The following is a 21,940-nucleotide window of genomic DNA, read 5'->3' as shown; positions in this document are numbered from 1 at the left end:
ACATGCAGTCCACTATGTTATCCCGTATCGACCAAGAGTATCCCTACTGCTGGTAATGTCTGGCTTGGTTCTGTTCAAAATACCCAGTTGAGTCATCACGTCAAGGTTAAAAATATTTTCAAAATATCTACATTCTGAAGTATTGGTTTAATATGAGGCAATTTATGGATCTTTAAATGAGCTTTTTCAAATCAGAAACATTCATGTATAAAACTGATTTATCAACCTTTGCCTCTGTTTATTTCAGAATTCATTAACCAGGGTGGTCAGGGCTACTGTCAGGGGGGATTCAGTGCTGATTTCACGAAGGTAACACTCCGAAACACTTCCTCTCAGTTCAGTACCAGAGGTTTATCAAATACTATGGATTGCAAACACACATGATCTCTCTCATGATTCTGTCTCTCTCTCTGTTGCTCTCGCTTGCTCGCTTTCAGGATGGGAAAGTGGTGCTTGGAGGACCAGGCAGCTTCTTCTGGCAAGGTACAGGGTCTGACAACCCCCCTGGACCACAAGCAAATAAGTTGTAGCAGTATTCTGAAGTTATTTGTGTGAAACCTGAGAGAAACTTTCCATTCACTCCCTGTTTCCTGCTTCATGTGTCTCCTCAGGTCAGGTGATCTCAGCAGCCAAAGAGGAGATAATCAAGGCCTACTATCCAGGGTACTTCATGCAGTCTGTGGAGGGACAGACCCAGACCAGACAGGCTCAGATCAAATATGACGACAGCTACCACGGTAAGACTTTCCTCTCTCTTAATTCTATCACTCTCGTGATCCCCTTGCTTTCCAAACATGCTGGTTTCCTGTGTAGGCTACTCGAGTCTGAGAACTATGATTTGGAAACGTCACCACATTCCCTCTAACCCTCTGACCTCTGATAAAAGGTGGATAGATGCAAAGTTGGGCAAAGTACGTGTCTTTATCCATAGATTACACCTCAGGAGTAGTGGAGGTGTATAGGTTCTGAATGCTTGATATCATATGACTAATGTCTGCTCTCTCTTGCGGCCTTGCAGGTTACTCTGTTGCAGTTGGGGAATTCAGTGGAGATGACGTGGAAGGTAAAGACAGCTGTACCGCAGACTTCCACAGGCCTGGCTGCACATCAGACAGCCATTAAAGGGTTCAGATTGTTTACTATACCTGAAGTGAACTCAAACTGAACTCACCTACACAATTCTGTCCCGCTACTAAGCTGGAAAGACTGCGATCGCTGGAATTCTCAGAGTTCCAGACGGCTGTGACCTTTGTGATATTTCCCCTCCTAAATCTTCGATTTTTTCTGTTTTCCCCCTGTCTGTGCACTTCTCAGATGTTGTGGCTGGGGTCCCAAAAGGGGTCATGCTCTATGGTTTGGTAAGAAAACCTCATCACCGCTCTCATTTTGAGTGGAATATCGTAACACAGGCCTAATACACTGTGCATATGTTGGACCTCAGAGATTTTGACCATGTGTTCCGTGTGTGTGTCTGCTCTCTGCAGGTGTCTGTTTTAAATGGCACTGATCTGAAGTCCATGCTCAACTACACTGGCGAACAGGTAAGCCACAAACCTCATCTCAAACTCAAAACTTTTTCAGACAGACTCTGCGGTTCCATAACTAGCTGTTTCTCGCGGCAACTCTTAATTTCCCGAGTCAGTGTGTACTGGAACACTGATGATATAAGCAAAATCATTTCCTTTACAAGTCTCTGCTAACTGGATTTCAAGCCATCTGTGGTTTGCTGTAAAGCATAATTATTGAAGTTAAAGTGCAGAAGCAATTTTCTCCAAATGAGCAGCATGATCCTTTCTGCAAATGGAATGGAAATAGCGTGAGCCCCTTTTAATGGTGCTGATTGGTTCAGCTGAATAAATAAAATCATACATGTATTTGCTTACCCTGGGAGTCTGGGAATTAAGCGTTTTCTGTGTCTTTGCTACTTCAGATAAAAATGTATTATACAGACATGACAAAAAAGACTAACTTAACAGCTTCAAGCTAGACCAAGCAAGCACCATCATTTTCGTTGACCTCTGTTAGTAGTCTCTTCTTCAGGATCTCTCTTAATTCAAGTAGATTTACTATAATTTATGTTATAGAAGCCCCTTTGCTTAAAAGCAGCTTTTCTATTTTGAGCCGTTTTGACCCCAGATAGATAGTGATGTTGTAGGAATGTGACATGATGTCTTGATGTTTTCTCAGATGGGCTCCTATTTTGGGTATACTGTGTCCACAGCCGACATCAATAACGACGGGTGAGTTCTCGAGGAGTCGAACATCACATTCTAATGAAACATTGTCGTACAGTATGTTCTTGCCCATGAGCAATATTTAATTTATCCAATAATGTTATGGGAAAACTCAGTCAACATCAATAATGACGAATGAGTAGGAGTCAGTTCTCAGACAGCTGACATAGTGGCGTTCTCACCCTTTTTAATGATATGGGTGGTGGTGAGACTGGTTTTCTGAGCCAATGACTACTTTTATGGGAAATGTGTCTTTTGTGTCTGTACTAGGGTTGAGAAATTGTAAAAAAAGAATCCAGAAATTCCCAGATTTCTCGAAAACCTGGGAATTTTAGGAAAGCTTCCTGAATTTGCCACATTAGTCTGTACAATGTATATGTCTGTGACCGTGTGTTTCTCTCTCCTCCCCTCAGCATGTCTGACCTGTTGGTGGGAGCTCCCATGTACATGACCCGAGGGTCAGACGGCCGTCTGGAGGAGGTGGGACGTGTGTACCTCTATCTGCAGCGTGGACCACTGGACCTGGAGACAACTCTCAACCTGACTGGGACCCAGGTGTTTGGGAGGTTTGGCAGCACCATCGCACCTCTGGGAGACCTCAACCTGGACGGATACAATGGTGAGAGGTGTGGTGGTAATACTGGGGCTTTAAGGGACAGAAGCATTATTTGATTGAAAAGTGAAACCTTCCCTCTTACGGACCGTTTGTGTGTCAGGTTATTGGTTTTGAGACTACTACACTACATGTCGCTTTTGTTGGTCTCATGTAGTTCATTCAAAGTCCTAGTAGTCTGGAAAGTTCTGAGTGATCTCACGGTCTTCTCCTGTTCTCTCCTCTTCTCTGATTGGTAGACTTGGCCATCAGCTGTCCTTTCGGTGGAGAGGACCAGCAGGGATTGGTTCTCATCTACAACGGATTCGCCGGTGGGCTCAGGAACACACCCTCTCAGGTCATAGCTGGCCAATGGGCTTCAGGCACAGTGCCGGCCAGCTTTGGATTCTCACTCCGAGGTGCTAAGGATCAGGACATGAACGGCTACCCAGGTGAGTGACAAGACCAGTGAATTTTTTAAAACATCTCTCATAGTTCTGAGTGTGCTTATACAATGTACTTACTGTGTACTTGTAGTCTATGAACTAGAAATGTCTTTTCACAACAGATCTTATTATTGGTGCTTTCGGAGTTGACAAGGCGATTTTGTACAGGTAATTTCATTTTACTCATAACCTTCTATCTGTCAAACTATTGAGGGATTTTTTAATAAAGTGTTGAGTTAAGAGGTTTACCCAAAGGTCTGCCTCTATCATATGTAACTTCAGCTCAAAGGTCTGCCTCTATCATATGTAACTTCAGCTCAAAGGTCTGCCTCTATCATATGTAACTTCAGCTCAAAGGTCTGCCTCTATCATATGTAACTTCAGCCCAAAGGTCTGCCTCTATCATATGTAACTTCAGCCCAAAGGTCTGCCTCTATCATATGTAACTTCAGCCCAAAGGTCTGCCTCTATCATATGTAACTTCAGCCCAAAGGTCTGCCTCTATCATATGTAACTTTAGCCCAAAGTTCTGCCTCTATCATATGTAACTTCGGCCTCTGCTCCCATCTAATGTACCACAGATCCCGGCCCATCGTCAACACCAGTGCCTCCCTGACCGTCTATCCCACAATGATCAACCCCGAGGAGAAGAGTTGTTCAGTCAACAACGGCAACACCACCATACCTGTCTCCTGGTAAGCACTGCATCATACCTGTCTCCTGGTAAGCACTGCATCATACCTGTCTCCTGGTAAGCACTGCATCATACCTGTCTCCTGGTAAGCACTGCATCATACCTGTCTCCTGGTAAGAACTGCATCATACCTGTCTCCTGGTAAGCACTGTATCATACCTGTCTCCTGGTAAGTACTGCATCATACCTGTCTCCTGGTAAGTACTGCATCATACCTGTCTCCTGGTAAGCACTGCATCATACCTGTCTCCTGGTAAGCACTGCATCATACCTGTCTCCTGGTAAGCACTGCATCATACCTGTCTCCTGGTAAGCACTGCATCATACCTGTCTCCTGGTAAGCACTAAGCACTGCATCATACCTGTCTCCTGGTAAGTACTGCATCATACCTGTCTCCTGGTAAGCACTGCATCATACCTGTCTCCTGGTAAGTACTGCATCATACCTGTCTCCTGGTAAGCACTGCATCATACCTGTCTCCTGGTAAGCACTGCATCATACCTGTCTCCTGGTAAGCACTGCATCATACCTGTCTCCTGGTAAGCACTGCATCATACCTGTCTCCTGGTAAGTACTGCATCATACCTGTCTCCTGGTAAGTACTGCATCATACCTGTCTCCTGGTAAGCACTGCATCATACCTGTCTCACTGCATCATACCTGTCTCCTGGTAAGCACTGCATCATACCTGTCTCCTGGTAAAGCATCATACCTGTCTCCTGGTAAGTACTGCATCATACCTGTCTCCTGGTAAGTACTGCATCATAACTGTCTCCTGGTAAGCACTGCATCATACCTGTCTCCTGGTAAGCACTGCATCATAACTGTCTCCTGGTAAGCACTGCATCATACCTGTCTCCTGGTAAGCACTGCATCATACCTGTCTCCTGGTAAGCACTGCATCATACCTGTCTCCTGGTAAGTACTGCATCATACCTGTCTCCTGGTAAGAACTGCATCATACCTGTCTCCTGGTAAGAACTGCATCATACCTGTGTCATGTTGAGTAATTGTCTCGTCTCCAGGTCCTGAGTGCTGATCAAGGATCAGGTCTCCCTGTCCATGTTATCTTTTTCAAAAGTGTAAATTGATCCTAGATCAGTAACCCCTACTCTTAGACAGTTTGTGAATACAGGTGCAGACTCCATTATCTAAGGGTGTTGTTGTCTAACTGCTGCTTGATTGACATTTGGCACAACAGGAAGGAGTTCCTCAAAACTAGCTCTCATTTGTAATTAGACAGGAAGTCCCTTTGAGGACATACTGTATCACTCCACAAGACTAATCATGTTATTTATTTGGGAGACAGTCAGGCTTATCTGGTGGTGGTGGTGGCCTGTTGTTATAGCAACTTCATAACAGATTCTGTTTCTTCGAGAGGAGCAGTGAATGTGCAGCATGGTACTCATTACCATCCAATGGGAGCCGAAACAGAACAGAACAGCGTTTCTGTGATCTCTGGCTGTGCTGTCCAACATGCTTGACACTGTGTTGGTGTGTCTGCTGCTTCCCCCCTGCATTGCCAGGTGATGGTGGGATGCAGGTGGGGGTGGAGGGAAGGAGGGATAGAGGGGGAGATGGAGGGAGGGAGGGGTCGGGAAGTTTGACAGCTGCTTTTGAATGAGTTATTGTTTGGTGTTGGAACACAGCTGGGAAGCATCAGGATGTGGAGATGCTCCTGTGCAGAGGCACACACTCCTACACAGACACAGACACACACTCCTACACAGACACAGACACAGACACAGACACACACTCCTACACAGACACAGACACAGACACAGACACAGACACACACTCCTACACAGACACAGACACACACTCCTACACAGACACAGACACAGACACAGACACAGACACACACAGACACAGACACAGACACAGACACAGACACAGACACACACTCCTACACAGACACAGACTCCTACACAGACACAGACACAGACACAGACACAGACACAGACACAGACACACACTCCTACACAGACACAGACACAGACACTCCACACACTCACAGACACAGGCACACACTCCTACACAGACACAGACACACACTCCTACACAGACACACACTCCTACACAGACACAGACACACACTCCTACACAGACACAGACACAGACACACACTCCTACACAGACACAGACACAGACACAGACACAGACACAGACACAGACACACACTCCTACACAGACACAGACTCCTACACAGACACAGACACATACACAGACACAGACACACACTCCTACACAGACACAGACACAGACACAGACACAGACACAGACACAGACACAGACACAGACACAGACACAGACACAGACACACACTCCTACACAGACACAGACACAGACACACACTCCTACACAGACACAGACACAGACACAGACACACACTCCTACACAGACACAGACACAGACACAGACACAGACACACACTCCTACACAGACACAGACACACACTCCTACACAGACACAGACACACACTCCTACACAGACACAGACACACACTCCTACACAGACACAGACACAGACACAGACACAGACACACACTCCTACACAAACACAGACACAAACACAGACACACACTCCTACACAGACACAGACACACACTCCTACACAGACACAGACACAGACACAGACACACACTCCTACACAGACACAGACACACACTCCTACACAGACACAGACACAGACACAGACACAGACACAGACACACACTCCTACACAGACACAGACACAGACACAGACACACTCCTACACAGACACAGACACAGACACGGACACACACTCCTACACAGACACAGACACACACTCCTACACAGACACAGACACAGACACACACTCCTACACAGACACAGACACGGACACTCCTACACAGGCACACACTCCTACACAGACACAGACACACACTCCTACACAGACACAGACACAGACACACACTCCTACACAGACACAGACACAGACACACACTCCTACACAGACACACACTCCTACACAGACACACACTCCTACACAGACACAGACACACACTCCTACACAGACACAGACACACACTCCTACACAGACACAGACACACACTCCTACACAGACACAGACACACACTCCTACACAGACACACACTCCTACACAGACACACACTCCTACACAGACACAGACACACACTCCTACACAGACACAGACACACACTCCTACACAGACACAGACACAGGCACACACTCCTACACAGACACAGACACACACTCCTACACAGACACAGACACAGACACAGACTCCTACACAGACACAGACACAGGCACACACTCCTACACAGACACAGACACAGACACACACTCCTACACAGATACACACTCCTACACAGACACAGACACAGACACACACTCCTACACAGACACAGACACAGGCACACACTCCTACACAGACACAGGCACACACTCCTACACAGACACAGACACAGGCACAGACACACAGTCCTACACAGACACAGACACAGACTCCTACACAGACACAGACACAGACACACACTCCTACACAGACACAGACACAGACACACACTCCTACACAGACACAGACACACACTCCTACACTGACACAGACACAGACTCACACTCCTACACAGACACAGACACACACACTCCTACACAGACACACAGACACAGACACAGACACACACTCCTACACAGACACAGACACACACTCCTACACAGACACAGACACAGACACTCCTACACAGACACAGACACACACTCCTACACAGACACAGACACACACTCCTACACAGACACAGACACAGACACACACTCCTACACAGACACAGACACACACTCCTACACAGACACAGACACAGACACACACTCCTACACAGACACAGACACACACTCCTACACAGACACAGACACACACTCCTACACAGACACAGACACAGTCACACACACACTCCTACACAGACACAGACACAGGCACACACTCCTACACAGACACACACAGACACAGGCACACACACAAAGACACAGACACAGACACACACTCCTACACAGACACAGACACAGACACAGACACACACCTACACAGACACAGACACAGACACAGACACACACTCCTACACAGACACAGACACACACTCCTACACAGACACAGACACAGACACACACTCCTACACAGACACAGACACAGACACAGGCACACACTCCTACAAAGACACAGACACAGACACACACTCCTACACAGACACAGACACACACTCCTACACAGACACAGACACAGACACAGACACACACTCCTACACAGACACAGACACAGACACACACTCCTACACAGACACAGACACAGACACACACTCCTACACAGACACAGACACAGACACACACTCCTACACAGACACAGACACAGACACACACACACTCCTACACAGACACAGACACACACTCCTACACAGACACACACACTCCTACACAGACACAGACACACACTCCTACACCGACACAGACACAGACACACACTCCTACACAAACACAGACACAGACACAGACAGGCACACACTCCTACACAAACACAGACACAAACACAGACACACACTCCTACACAGACACAGACACAGGCACACACTCCTACACAGACACAGACACAGACACAGGCACACACTCCTACAAAGACACAGACACAGGCACACACTCCTACACAGACACAGACACAGACACAGACACACACTCCTACACAGACACAGACACAGACACAGACACACACTCCTACACAAACACAGACACAGACACAGGCACAGACACACACTCCTACACAACACACACACTCCTACACAACACAGACACACACTCCTACACAGACACAGACACAGACACAGACACACACTCCTACACAAACACAGACACAGACACAGCACACACACACTCCTACACAAACACAGACACAAACACAGACACACACTCCTACACAGACAGACACAGACACACACACACTCCTACACAAACACAGACACAGACAGAGGCACAGACACACACTCCTACACAGACACAGACACAGACACAGACCCAGGCACACACTCCTACACAAACACAGACACAAACACAGGCACACACTCCTACACAGACACAGACACAGACCCAGGCACACACTCCTACACAAACACAATCACAGACACAGACACAGACCCAGGCACACACTCCTACACAAACACAGACACAGACACAGGCACAGAACACACTCCTACACAAACACAGACACAAACACAGACACACACTCCTACACAGACACAGACACACACACACTCCTACACAGACACAGACACAGACACACACACACTCCTACACAGACACAGACACTCCACACAGGAACACACTCCTACACAAACACAGACACAAACACAGACACAGACTCCACACTCCTACACAGACACAGACACACACTCCTACACAAACACAGACACAGACACAGACACACACTCCTACACAAACACAGACACAAACACAGACACACACTCCTACACAGACATAGACACAGACACACACACACTCCTACACAAACACAGACACAGACACACACACTCCTACACAGACACAGACACAGACACAGGCACACACACTCCTACACAAACACAGACACAAACACAGACACACACTCCTACACAGACACAGACACAGACACAGGCACACACTCCTACACAAACACAGGCACAGACACAGACACACACTCCTACACAGACACAGGCACAGACACAGACACACACTCCTACACAGACACAGACACAGACACAGACACACACTCCTACACAGGCACACACTCCTACACAGACACAGACACACACTCCTACACAGGCACACACTCCTACACAGACACAGACACACACTCCTACACAGACACAGACACAGACACACACTCCTACACAGACACAGACACAGACACAGACACACACTCCTACACAGACACAGACACACACACACTCCTACACAGACACAGACACAGACACACACTCCTACACAGACACAGACACACACTCCTACACAGACACACACACCTACACAGACACAGACACAGACACAGACACACACTCCTACACAGACACAGACACAGACACAGACACACACTCCTACACAGACACAGACACAGACACACACTCCTACACAGACACAGACACAGACACACACTCCTACACAGACACAGACACAGACACAGACACACACTCCTACACAGACACAGACACAGACACACACTCCTACACAGACACAGACACAGACACACACTCCTACACAGACACAGACACACACTCCTACACAGACACAGACACAGGCACACACTCCTACACAAACACAGACACAGACACAGGCACAGGCACACACTCCTACACAAACACAGACACAAACACAGACACACACTCCTACACAGACACAGACACAGACACACACTCCTACACAGACACAGACACAGACACAGACACACACTCCTACACAGACACAGACACACACTCCTACACAGACACAGACACAGACACACACTCCTACACAGACACAGACACACACTCCTACACAGACACAGGCACAGACACAGACACACACTCCTACACAGACACAGGCACAGACACAGACACACACTCCTACACAGACACAGACACAGACACAGACACACACTCCTACACAGACACAGACACAGACACACACTCCTACACAGGCACACACTCCTACACAGACACAGACACACACTCCTACACAGACACAGACACAGACACACACTCCTACACAGACACAGACACAGACACAGACACACACTCCTACACAGACACACACTCCTACACAGACACAGACACAGACACAGACACACACTCCTACACAGACACAGACACACACTCCTACACAGACACAGACACACACTCCTACACAGACACAGACACACACTCCTACACAGACACACACTCCTACACAGACACAGACACACACTCCTACACAGACACAGACACAGACACACACTCCTACACAGACACAGACACAGACACAGACTCCTACACAGACACAGACACAGGCACACACTCCTACACAGACACAGACACAGACACACACTCCTACACAGACACAGACACAGACACAGGCACACACTCCTACACAGGCACAGACACACAGTCCTACACAGACACAGACACAGGCACACACTCCTACACAGACACAGACACAGACTCCTACACAGACACAGACACACAGTCCTACACAGACACAGGCACACACTCCTACACAGACACAGGCACACACTCCTACACAGACACAGACACAGGCACAGACACACAGTCCTACACAGACACAGACACAGACTCCTACACAGACACAGACACAGACTCCTACACAGACACAGACACAGTCACACACTCCTACACAGACACAGACACACAGTCCTACACAGACACAGACACACACTCCTACACAGACACAGACACAGACACACACTCCTACACAGACACAGACACACACTCCTACACAGACACAGACACAGACACACACTCCTACACAGACACAGACACAGACACACACTCCTACACAGACACAGACACAGACACAGACACACACTCCTACACAGACACAGACACACACTCCTACACAGACACAGACACAGACACACACTCCTACACAGACACAGACACACACTCCTACACAGACACAGACACACACTCCTACACAGACACAGACACAGACACACACTCCTACACAGACACAGACACACACTCCTACACAGACACAGACACAGACACACACACACTCCAGACACAGACACAGACACAGACACAGGCTCAGGCACACACTCCTACACAGACACAGACACAGGCACAGACACAGGCACACACTCCTACACAGACACAGACACACACTCCTACACAGACACAGGCACACACTCCTACACAGACACAGACACAGACACACACTCCTACACAGGCACAGACACAGACACAGACACAGGCACACACTCCTACACAGACACAGACACAGACACAGGCACACACTCCTACACAGACACAGACACAGACACAGACACAGACACAGACACAGGCACACACTCCTACACAGACACAGACACAGACACAGGCACACACTCCTACACAGACACAGACACAGGCACACACTCCTACACAGACACAGACACAGACACAGACACAGACACAGACTCCTACACAGACACAGACACAGACACACACTCCTACACAGACACAGACACAGACACAGACACAGACACAGACACACACTCCTACACAGACACAGACACAGACACACACTCCTACACAGACACAGACACAGACACAGACACAGACACAGGCACACACTCCTACACAGACACAGACACAGGCACACACTCCTACACAGACACAGACACAGGCACACACTCCTACACAGACACAGACACAGACACAGGCACACACTCCTACACAGACACAGACACAGGCACACACTCCTACACAGACACAGACACAGGCACAGGCACACACTCCTACACAGACACAGACACAGACACAGGCACACACTCCTACACAGACACAGACACAGACACAGGCACACACTCCTACACAGACACAGACACAGACACAGGCACACACCCAAACACAGACACAGACACAGACACAGGCACACACTCCTACACAGACACAGACACAGACACAGGCACACACTCCTACACAGACACAGACACAGACACAGGCACACACTCCTACACAAACACAGACACAGACACAGGCACAGGCACACACTCCTACACAAACACAGACACAAACACAGACACACACTCCTACACAGACATAGACACAGACACAGGCACACACTCCTACACAAACACAGACACAGACAGAGGCACAGGCACACACTCCTACACAAACACAGACACAGACACAGACACAGGCACACACTCCTACACAAACACAGACACAAACACAGGCACACACTCCTACACAAACACAGACACAGACACAGGCACACACTCCTACACAAACACAGGCACAGACACAGGCACAGGCACACACTCCTACACAAACACAAACACAGGCACAGACACAGGCACACACTCCTACACAAACACAGGCACAGACACAGGCACACACTCCTACACAGACACAGACCCAGGCACACACTCCTACACAAACACAAACACAGACACAGACACAGGCACACACTCCTACACAAACACAGGCACAGACACAGACACACACTCCTACACAAACACAAACACAGACACAGACACAGGCACACACTCCTACACAAACACAGGCACAGACACAGGCACAGGCACACACTCCTACACAGACACAGGCACACACTCCTACACAAACACAGACACAGGCACAGGCACACACTCCTACACAAACACAGACACAGGCACAGGCACACACTCCTACACAAACGCAGACACAAACACAGACACACACTCCTACACAGACACAGACACAGGCACACACTCCTACACAAACACAAATGCAGACACAAACACAGACACACACTCCTACACAGACACAGACACAGACACAGGCACACACTCCTACACAAACACAGACACAAACACAGACACACACTCCTACACAGACATAGACACAGACACAGGCACACACTCCTACACAAACACAGACACAAACACAGACACACACTCCTACACAGACATAGACACATACACAGGCACACACTCCTACACAAACACAGACACAGACACAGACACAGGCACACACTCCTACACAAACACAGACACAAACACAGACACACACTCCTACACAAACACAGACACAGGAGCACAACAGAGGGGTTTATCCTAGATAGATACAGAAAGAGGGTGTCTATTTCATTCTCTTTTATTTCTTCCTTCCCTTCCCCCCCCCCCCCCATCGCTGCCCTCGCTCTTTCTTTCCAGTCAGTGAGGGTTTGGTTGTAAAGGGCTTGGGTTTGCGCTGCGGACTATTGGAATCTGTGACTGATGTCATGGGAGAGAGAGAGAGCTCTGAGCCCGTACACATACAGACACTGACTGACTGTCCTGTCTGTGGGGATACATGAGATGATGTTCAATTTCACCCTCTTTAACTCAGCCATTCCAGGCTGGAGAGCTGAGGATGGGGGACACACGTCACGTTATTAACTTGGCTGGCTACACCATAGAGATGCCTTTCCTATAACCATATGACTAGCCATTCCTTCATATCATACAGTGTTACCCATTATACCACTTGGCTTGTCTTGTTAGATATCTGAAGGCGGATTTGAGAGGAAGAGCATGTATGGGAGGAAGAGAGTGAATGAGTGAAATGTCTGTGCGTTTCCATGTATGCTGTTTGCATGTTTGTGCCATGAATGCTTCCCTTATCGTGTCTCTGTTATGTCTCTCCTCTGTTCTAAACAGTGTCAACCTGAGTTTCTGCCTCTCTGCCAATGGGAAGTACCTACCAGACAACCTAGGTGAGCCGACTGTCCACATCTGGTCCAGATGACATGCAGTACCATATTACAAACTCTCAATTGCACACAAATATCAGATGTGCACACAACGTTGTGTATGTTGAATGACTTTGCTGATGCTTTGTATTGTATTGTGACAAAGATGTGAGGAGCAGTGTCAGGCTTCCAGAATCCCCATATCTGCTCTGATCCTTTTAATGATTTCAAATCAAAGCACTAGGCTCCTCTTTGTTCATACACAACCCCAGCTATTATTCCACTAATCAGCCCTCTATGCATATAGTTACTGTGCTAGGTGCCATATGGTAAACAAACTACATAGTCTGGATTCTCTATTCGCTTGAGATTATGCAAGTTAGTGTTAATGTGATGGTGTGTAAAACAATAGCACATTCATGGTTGTGTGTATGTGTGTGTGTTCCAGGCTTCCTGGTAGAGGTGCAGTTGGACCATCTGAAACACATGCAGAAGGGAGGGGTGAAGAGGGCTCTGTTTATAGACTCCCAGCAGGCAATGCTTCAGAGGACTGTGAGAGTGCGGAGCGGAGAGCGTGTGTGTCACGAGACCAAGATCTACCTGAGGGTAAGTGCTCTACCCAAAATTACAACCAAGTAATTGCACCATTACCACAAAAATGGAAGAGGAAAGTGGAAGGGAAAAGGTAAGAACTGGTCTGTCGGCCCGGAATTAAAGACCATCATTGGTTAAAGAAAATTGTGATCAATAAAAAAGTATACCAGTTTCATTTAAGGACCAAATAATTGACAGCCGTGCCATATAGATTGCAAAATAGTTGGGAATTTTTTTGACGTACTGATTCCATGGCACATGGGCTCCCGTGTGGTGCAGCGGTCTAAGACACTGCATCTCAGTGCTTGAGGTGTCACTACAGACCCCCTGGTTGGAATCCAGGCTGTATCACAATCGGCCGTGATTGGGAGTCCCGTAGGGCCGCGCACAATTGGTCCAGCGTCGTCCGGGTTTGGCCGGTGTAGGTTGCCATTGTGTTTTTACCAGACTTGCCTGGTTAAATAAAGGTTCAATAAAAAATACAAATAAACATGGCTTTTGATCTGATATGCAAAATGATGCTAGATTCAAAACTTAGAAATTTTCAATGTAAATTATTTATACAGAATTCTTGCAACCAACATAATGTAATTTATATGGGAGAGACAACCTTCCCAGCTCTGTAGATTTTGCTGCGAAGATGCAGAATCATTAGATCACTTGTTTTGGTACTGTCCATATGTAGCTTGTTTTTGGTCATAGATAACACTACTGGGCGAACTGAAAAGTCATAGTCAATCGATCAATAATATAATAATACTTTTACCAAAAATGTTTATTTTCAATATACAATCTGTAGAAACAATGAGAATAGGAAGGTTCAAAACTTTTGTGAAGCAAATAGCTAGCTAGATATAACATTGTGTTTACTTGATAGCTACCTACACAAATAGCTAGCTAGATATAACATTGTGTTTACTTGATAGCTACCTACACAAATAGCTAGCTAGATATAACATTGTGTTTACTTGATAGCTACCTACACAAATAGCTAGCTAGATATAACATTGTGTTTACTTGATAGCTACCTACACAAATAGCTAGCTAGAACAAGGTGTTAATAAGATAAATTCATTAAAAAGATTTTAATGCACCGTTGAAAAATATATGGCAAATAGAAATCCAATATGGATGGTGTTAAGAGATAGATGGGAGGGGTTGAATGGGGGTGACGGTTGGGACTAATAACAGCAAGATAACTCATGTAAAACATACTGTGTCCGCAAAACCTATATATGTAGGTTAAGAACATTTTTGAAAGAGCACAGTTTGAAATATATGGCAAAAAGATGGCAAATTGGGCAAATATCTGCAATATTAAAGCTGATCTAACCCCTAAAAACACACAAAATACAAAATAATAATAACAATGATTAAAAAAAAAATCCAATAAAGTCTCGGCCCCACGGGGACACACACAGACTCACTCACTCACTCACTCACTCACTCACTCACTCACTCACTCACTCACTCACTCACTCATTCACTCACTCTGATAAACCCTCTCTATCTCTCTGTCTCTCTCCATCTGTCTCTTTCTCTCTCTCTCTTTCTCTATCTGTCTCTGTCTGTCTCTATCTGTCTCTGTCTCTGTCTTTCTGTCTCTCTATATATATATGTCTTTCTCTCTGTCTCTGTACGTCTCTCTATCTGGCTCTGTCTCTCTATCTCTCTCTCTCTCTCTCTATGTGTCTATCTATCTGTCTCTGTCTCTCTGTCTCTGTCTCTCTCTATGTCTCTCTCTGTCTCTGTCCCTATCTGTCTCTATCCCTCTCTCTATCTGTCTCTCTCTGTCTCTCTCTCTATGTGTCTATCTATCTGTCTCTGTCTCTCTGTCTCTCTCTGTCTCTAACCCTCTCTCTATCTGTCTCTGTCTCTGTCTGTCTCTATCTATCTGTCTCTGTCTCTCTATCTCTCTCTGTCTCTCTCTCTGTGTCTATCTATCTGTCTCTGTCTCTCTGTCTGTCTCTCTCTCTGTCTCTCTCTCTGTCTCTCTCTGTCTCTGTCCCTATCTGTCTCTATCCCTCTCTCTATCTGTCTCTCTCTGTCTCTCTCTCTCTGTCCTTCTCTCTGTCTCTCTCTGTCTATCTCTCTCTCTCTGTTTATCTCTCTCTCTCTCTCTCTCTCTCTCTCTCTGTCTATCTATCGCTCTCTCTCTGTCTCTATCTATCTATCTCTCTCTCTGTCTATCTATCTCTCTATCTATCTCTCTCTCTGTCTCTCTATCTGCCTCTGTCTCTCAATTCATTTCAATTCAAGGGCTTTATTGGCATGGGAAACATGTGTAAACATTGCCAAAGCAAGTAAGGTAGATAATATATAAAGTGAAATAAACAATAAAAATTAACAGTAGACATCACACATACAGAAGTTTCAAAACAATAAAGACATTACAAATGTCATATTATATATATATATATATATACAGTGTTTTTACAATGTACAAATGGTAAAGGACACAAGATAAAATAAACAAGCATAGATATGGGTTGTATTTACAATGGTGCATGTTCTTCACTGGTTGCCCTTTTCTCGTGGCAACAGGTCACAAATCTTGCCGCTCTGATGGCACACTGTGGAATTTCACCCAGTAGATATGGGAGTTTTTCAAAATTGGATTTGTTTTAGAATTCTTTGTGGATCTGTGTAATCTGAGGGAAATATGTCTCTCTAATATGGTCATACATTGGGCAGGAGGTTAGGAAGTGCAGCTCACTCTCTCTCTATCTGTCATTCTCTCTGTCTGTCTCTCTATCTGTCTCTTTATCTGTCTGTATCTGTCTCCATCGCTCTCTATCTGCCTCTGTCTCTCTATCTGTCTCTGTCTGTCTCTCTCTGTCTATCTATCTCTCTATCTGTCTCTCTCTGTCTATCTCTCTCTGTCTGTCTATCGCTCTCTCTCTGTCAATTCAATTCAATCCAAGGGCTTTATTGGCATGGGAAACATGTGTTAACATTGCCAAAGCAAGTGAGGTAGATAATATATAAAGTGAATATATAAAGTGAAAAACAATAAAAAATTAACAGTAAACATTACACATACAGAAGTTTCAAAACAATAAAGACATTACAAATGTCATATTATATATATACAGTGTTTTAACAATGTACAAATGGTAAAGGACACAAGATAAAATAAATAAGCATAAATATGGGTTGTATTTACAATGGTGTTTGTTCTTCACTGGTTGCCATTTTCTCATGGCCCACTGTCTCTCTATCTGTCTCTGTCTGTCTGTCTCTCTGTCTGTCTCTCTTTCTGCCTCTGTCTCTCTCTATCTGTCATTCTCTCTGTCTATCTCTCTCTCTCTATCTGTCTCTTTATCTGTCTCTGTATCTGTCTCCATTGCTCTCTATCTGTCTCTCTGTCTGTCTCTCTATCTGCCTCTGTCTTTCTATCTGTCTCTCTCTCTGTCTATCTCTCTATCTGTCTCTCTCTCTATCTATCACTCTCTCTCTGTCTCTGTCTCTCTCTCTGTCTCTGTCTCTCTCTCTGTCTCTGTATATGTCTCTGTATCTGTCTCTGTCTCTCTCTGTCTCTCTATCTGTCTCTCTATCTGCCTCTGTCTCTGTCTCTCTATCTGACTGCAGGATGACAAGGAGTTCAGAGATAAGCTCTCCTCCATCTACATCTCCCTCAACTTCAGTCTGGATCCTCAGGCAGCGTTTGACTCCCACGGCCTCAGACCCATCCTTAACTACAAGACCACCGAGCTCATCGAGCAGAAGGTACTTCAATACACCCCCCCCCTGTCTAACTATGACCGCCCCAGCCCTTAGCATCCCCACAGCACTGCTGACCCCCCAGCACCACTGACCACCCAGCACAACAACCCCACAGCACCACTGACCCCCCAGCCATCACCCCCGCAGCCCTCCTGACCTCCAGCACACCCTCCCCCCTTCTGTCTGACCCCAAGCGCAGCACTCCAACCCTGGAGGACTCCTCTGAGTCAACAGCCCCTGTATCTCTGGTGGTGGAGCACTGCACATGTTTTAATGAACAAGACTTAGTGAAGACGTGGCTGGAAATCCGTTCACTCACTCAGAGGTGATGGTACTGTTTTCACCTTGACCAGACCTTCCCCTTCCTTCCCTCTCCCCCACACACACCCTCGGAACGACTCAGGCTGCTCTCCAATGCGGTGCTTCGCTCGCAGCACACAGGCCATGTGCCATCTGGTGTAGATTTGTCTGAATTTTTCCAGTTTTCTCCTGGCAGGCAAAGAGAGGGAGAAAGACGTGAGCAGGGCTCAAAGTGTGGGCTGCCTGCCTTCAGCTGTGGCATGCTGGACCATATGGCACAAATGTGGACACTGACTCAAGTAACAAATTTGATGACTTGAGTCTCAGCTTAATTGAAAATAAAATAACTTGAGACTTAAGACTGATGACTTGAAATGATCTGTCCGGGTTTTGAACGTTTTGTGGCACAGAGTCTCCGTGGATTACTTTCCACGCAGCCAGACACAGTAACCACAGCCTCCCTCTCTCCCTCTGAGCAGGGCAGGAGTGAGCCCTGTCATTGGTGTTGTATCAAAGCTGCCGGGGCCTCATCAGATCTGCAGTGTTGTACTTACACTACATCTAAATACTCAACTCTAAAAATTCTGTTGTAGTACTGAAACTGAACTTCAGTGGGGCTCGAATAACCCATGTGTGTCTATGATGTATGGGGGGGGGGGGGGGTTAGTAGTGTAAAGCTGCTGACATATTTCATTAATCATGGATACCCATTGTGAATGTAACACTGTGTAGGGGATGATTACTGACTACCGTCTGGATTTAATCACATGCACCATACTTTATTATGGATTTCACTATATGGCATCGTATGTACTGGGCTGGCAGTTGTGGTTTACCCCGGTTCTCACACCCTCTGGTTGCCGAGTGAGAGCTCACTGATGCCTCTGTGTAGTTTCAGAGTTTCTCTGTAATGTGCTCCACATGTTGCCGTGAGCCGGGGCACTGTCAGTTGATATTTCTTAGCTTCAGCGAGGATAGGAACCTGTAACTTTTTCTCTGACTGTGGGCCATGCAGCACTCACTGAGGGAGGGGGCAGAGTGAGCTGGAGGTTACTATGGTTACCCTGCTTTCCCTGAATTCAAACCCCTGGCTGTGTAATGACAGGGGAGGCGCTGAGCTCTTTCTAATCTCCCTCAACTTGTATTTATTATCCTCATTGTCAACTAAAGCATCATGATCATCACACTGTGATGGAATCACACAGGGAGACCATTACCTACGCTAAGCCTGCTACACACACGCACGCACGCACGCACACACACACACACACATGCACGCACGCACGCACACACACACATACACATGTTCAGTGGTTACTGCACCCTTTCCTTCTTAGTTCATGTTGTTCTGGTCATTACACCGTAGCGTCTAGGCCTCAAGATCACCCTGGCCTGAAAGCGTCGGCATGATTCCCAGCTGAAACAGTTCAGAAGAGTTTGTGCACATATTATGTCAACGTTTTGTGACGTTTTGGACCTCAGTGAGTGTTTTTTTGGCTGTCGAGAACACAAACATTTTTCTAGAGGCAAGCCGAAGTTTGGAGCCGAATCAGACACGCACTGCAAACAAGGAGGCAGATAGACTACTGGACGTGTTGTGGTGAATAGTGTACAGTGGTTTTATTGTCAAAGATGCACTAATACCGCTTGGGAATGTCTAGAGGCAGGATTGTCCATGTAGAAGGTACAGAAATGAGTTGAGGTGGTGCAGAGTTCTTCTGACCTGTCTCTGCACCACTGAGACACAGACTAAAGCACAGACTGTGTTGGTGGTTTGAGATCCCCACCAGGTACAGCCTGTGACTGGCTGTCCAGGTCATATGACTCTAGCCGGGGGAGAGTGTTCTGGAAGGGCCCAACGTAGTAGCCAGGACCAGAGGTGTGAAACTGGGGGATGGTAGTCACTGCTGAGCTGGAGGGTTTGCCTCCAAATATTGTGCCTCTGTGTCCCAGGCCAGAGAGAGGGTTTAAAAGAGGGGTTTTGATCACACAGTCAGACGTGATCCTGAGCTTCTCCGGCCTTCTTATTGAGCCATTTCCCTCAAAAGGGAAGTGAAGTCAGACATGGGGCTGAATTAGTGTTATTTGTGTCATCACACACAGTCATACAGTCTATAACCTTCCCCGGGAGAGAGGACTGTTAACAGAATTATAACAGGTGTCTGGTCTTTAGTGATGACTCTCTACTCGTGGGCGGTTGAGTATTGGACTGGAATATATTCCTCCATTTTTTAATATATTCCTCCATGTCCCGTCCCACTACAGTCACTCTATTGTATGTTTACCATCAAAGCAAAGTGTGTCTAATTCTCTGTGTGAATTCTAATTGAAAGAAGTGTAGGTTTAATTTTAAAGGGGCCTGTGTGTTCATGTATAAGCTCTGTCACTGTTTAATGTGTTCGTCTCATCTTCTTCCCTCCTTTAGGCCCAGATTCTGCTGGACTGTGGCGAAGACAACATCTGTGTTCCCGACTTAAAGCTGGCGGTGCACGGGTGAGTTAGTCCCTTCATTTCCTTCTCTATAAGTCCTAGACCACACACGGCCCAGGACATCCACTGGATCAGGAGAATATAGCTATGTATGGTCAACTGTGAGCCACGTTGTAGTAAGTGAACTCTTCACCCCACTATGCAGATGAGTCGGCCTTGTTGTTGTTTTGATCTGATGGGTAAAGTAAAGCTGTGTCGCGCTCCACCCGTTTGTTTAGTTTAGCCAGTCTGTTAATAGCCCTACAATGCTCCACTAGCAGAGGATGCTACTTTGCTTTGAAAACAGGAAGGAGTGCTGGTCTACAGGGACAGGGATTGGCTGTCAAGCTGGTGGGGGGGGAAAGACAGGTGCGATGGAACAGATTTGTTGGAACGTATGGGGACTGGGGAGGGAGTTGTAGGTGTGCCAACCAGTACCAGCCTCCCTCTCGAATCATTTGAAGTAGTATTCAGAGTATCGACACACTTTGATCTGTGG

General features: G+C 46.7%; 1 protein-coding gene across 1 annotated transcript in view; it reads left to right on the top strand.

Annotated features, from left to right (window-relative positions):
- The window catches only part of LOC135504151 (integrin alpha-5-like), a 90,095-nt gene that overhangs the window by 32,638 nt on the left and 35,517 nt on the right, over window positions 1-21,940 (top strand). The window contains exons 5-19 of the mRNA XM_064922475.1: window positions 248-309; window positions 438-483; window positions 612-737; window positions 1,019-1,063; window positions 1,315-1,358; window positions 1,485-1,541; window positions 2,188-2,240; window positions 2,648-2,853; window positions 3,087-3,278; window positions 3,395-3,440; window positions 3,854-3,967; window positions 14,321-14,376; window positions 14,801-14,958; window positions 18,538-18,675; window positions 21,398-21,465. Coding sequence (XP_064778547.1) covers window positions 248-309; window positions 438-483; window positions 612-737; window positions 1,019-1,063; window positions 1,315-1,358; window positions 1,485-1,541; window positions 2,188-2,240; window positions 2,648-2,853; window positions 3,087-3,278; window positions 3,395-3,440; window positions 3,854-3,967; window positions 14,321-14,376; window positions 14,801-14,958; window positions 18,538-18,675; window positions 21,398-21,465 — 1,411 coding nt within the window. The remainder of the gene's footprint in view (window positions 1-247; window positions 310-437; window positions 484-611; window positions 738-1,018; window positions 1,064-1,314; window positions 1,359-1,484; window positions 1,542-2,187; window positions 2,241-2,647; window positions 2,854-3,086; window positions 3,279-3,394; window positions 3,441-3,853; window positions 3,968-14,320; window positions 14,377-14,800; window positions 14,959-18,537; window positions 18,676-21,397; window positions 21,466-21,940) is intronic.

The sequence above is a fragment of the Oncorhynchus masou genome, chromosome 18 (assembly GCF_036934945.1).
Source record: "Oncorhynchus masou masou isolate Uvic2021 chromosome 18, UVic_Omas_1.1, whole genome shotgun sequence".
Taxonomy (NCBI): Eukaryota; Metazoa; Chordata; class Actinopteri; order Salmoniformes; family Salmonidae; genus Oncorhynchus; species Oncorhynchus masou.
Note: the sequence above shows the minus strand (reverse complement) of the source record. Positions and strands in the feature narration are given on the sequence as shown.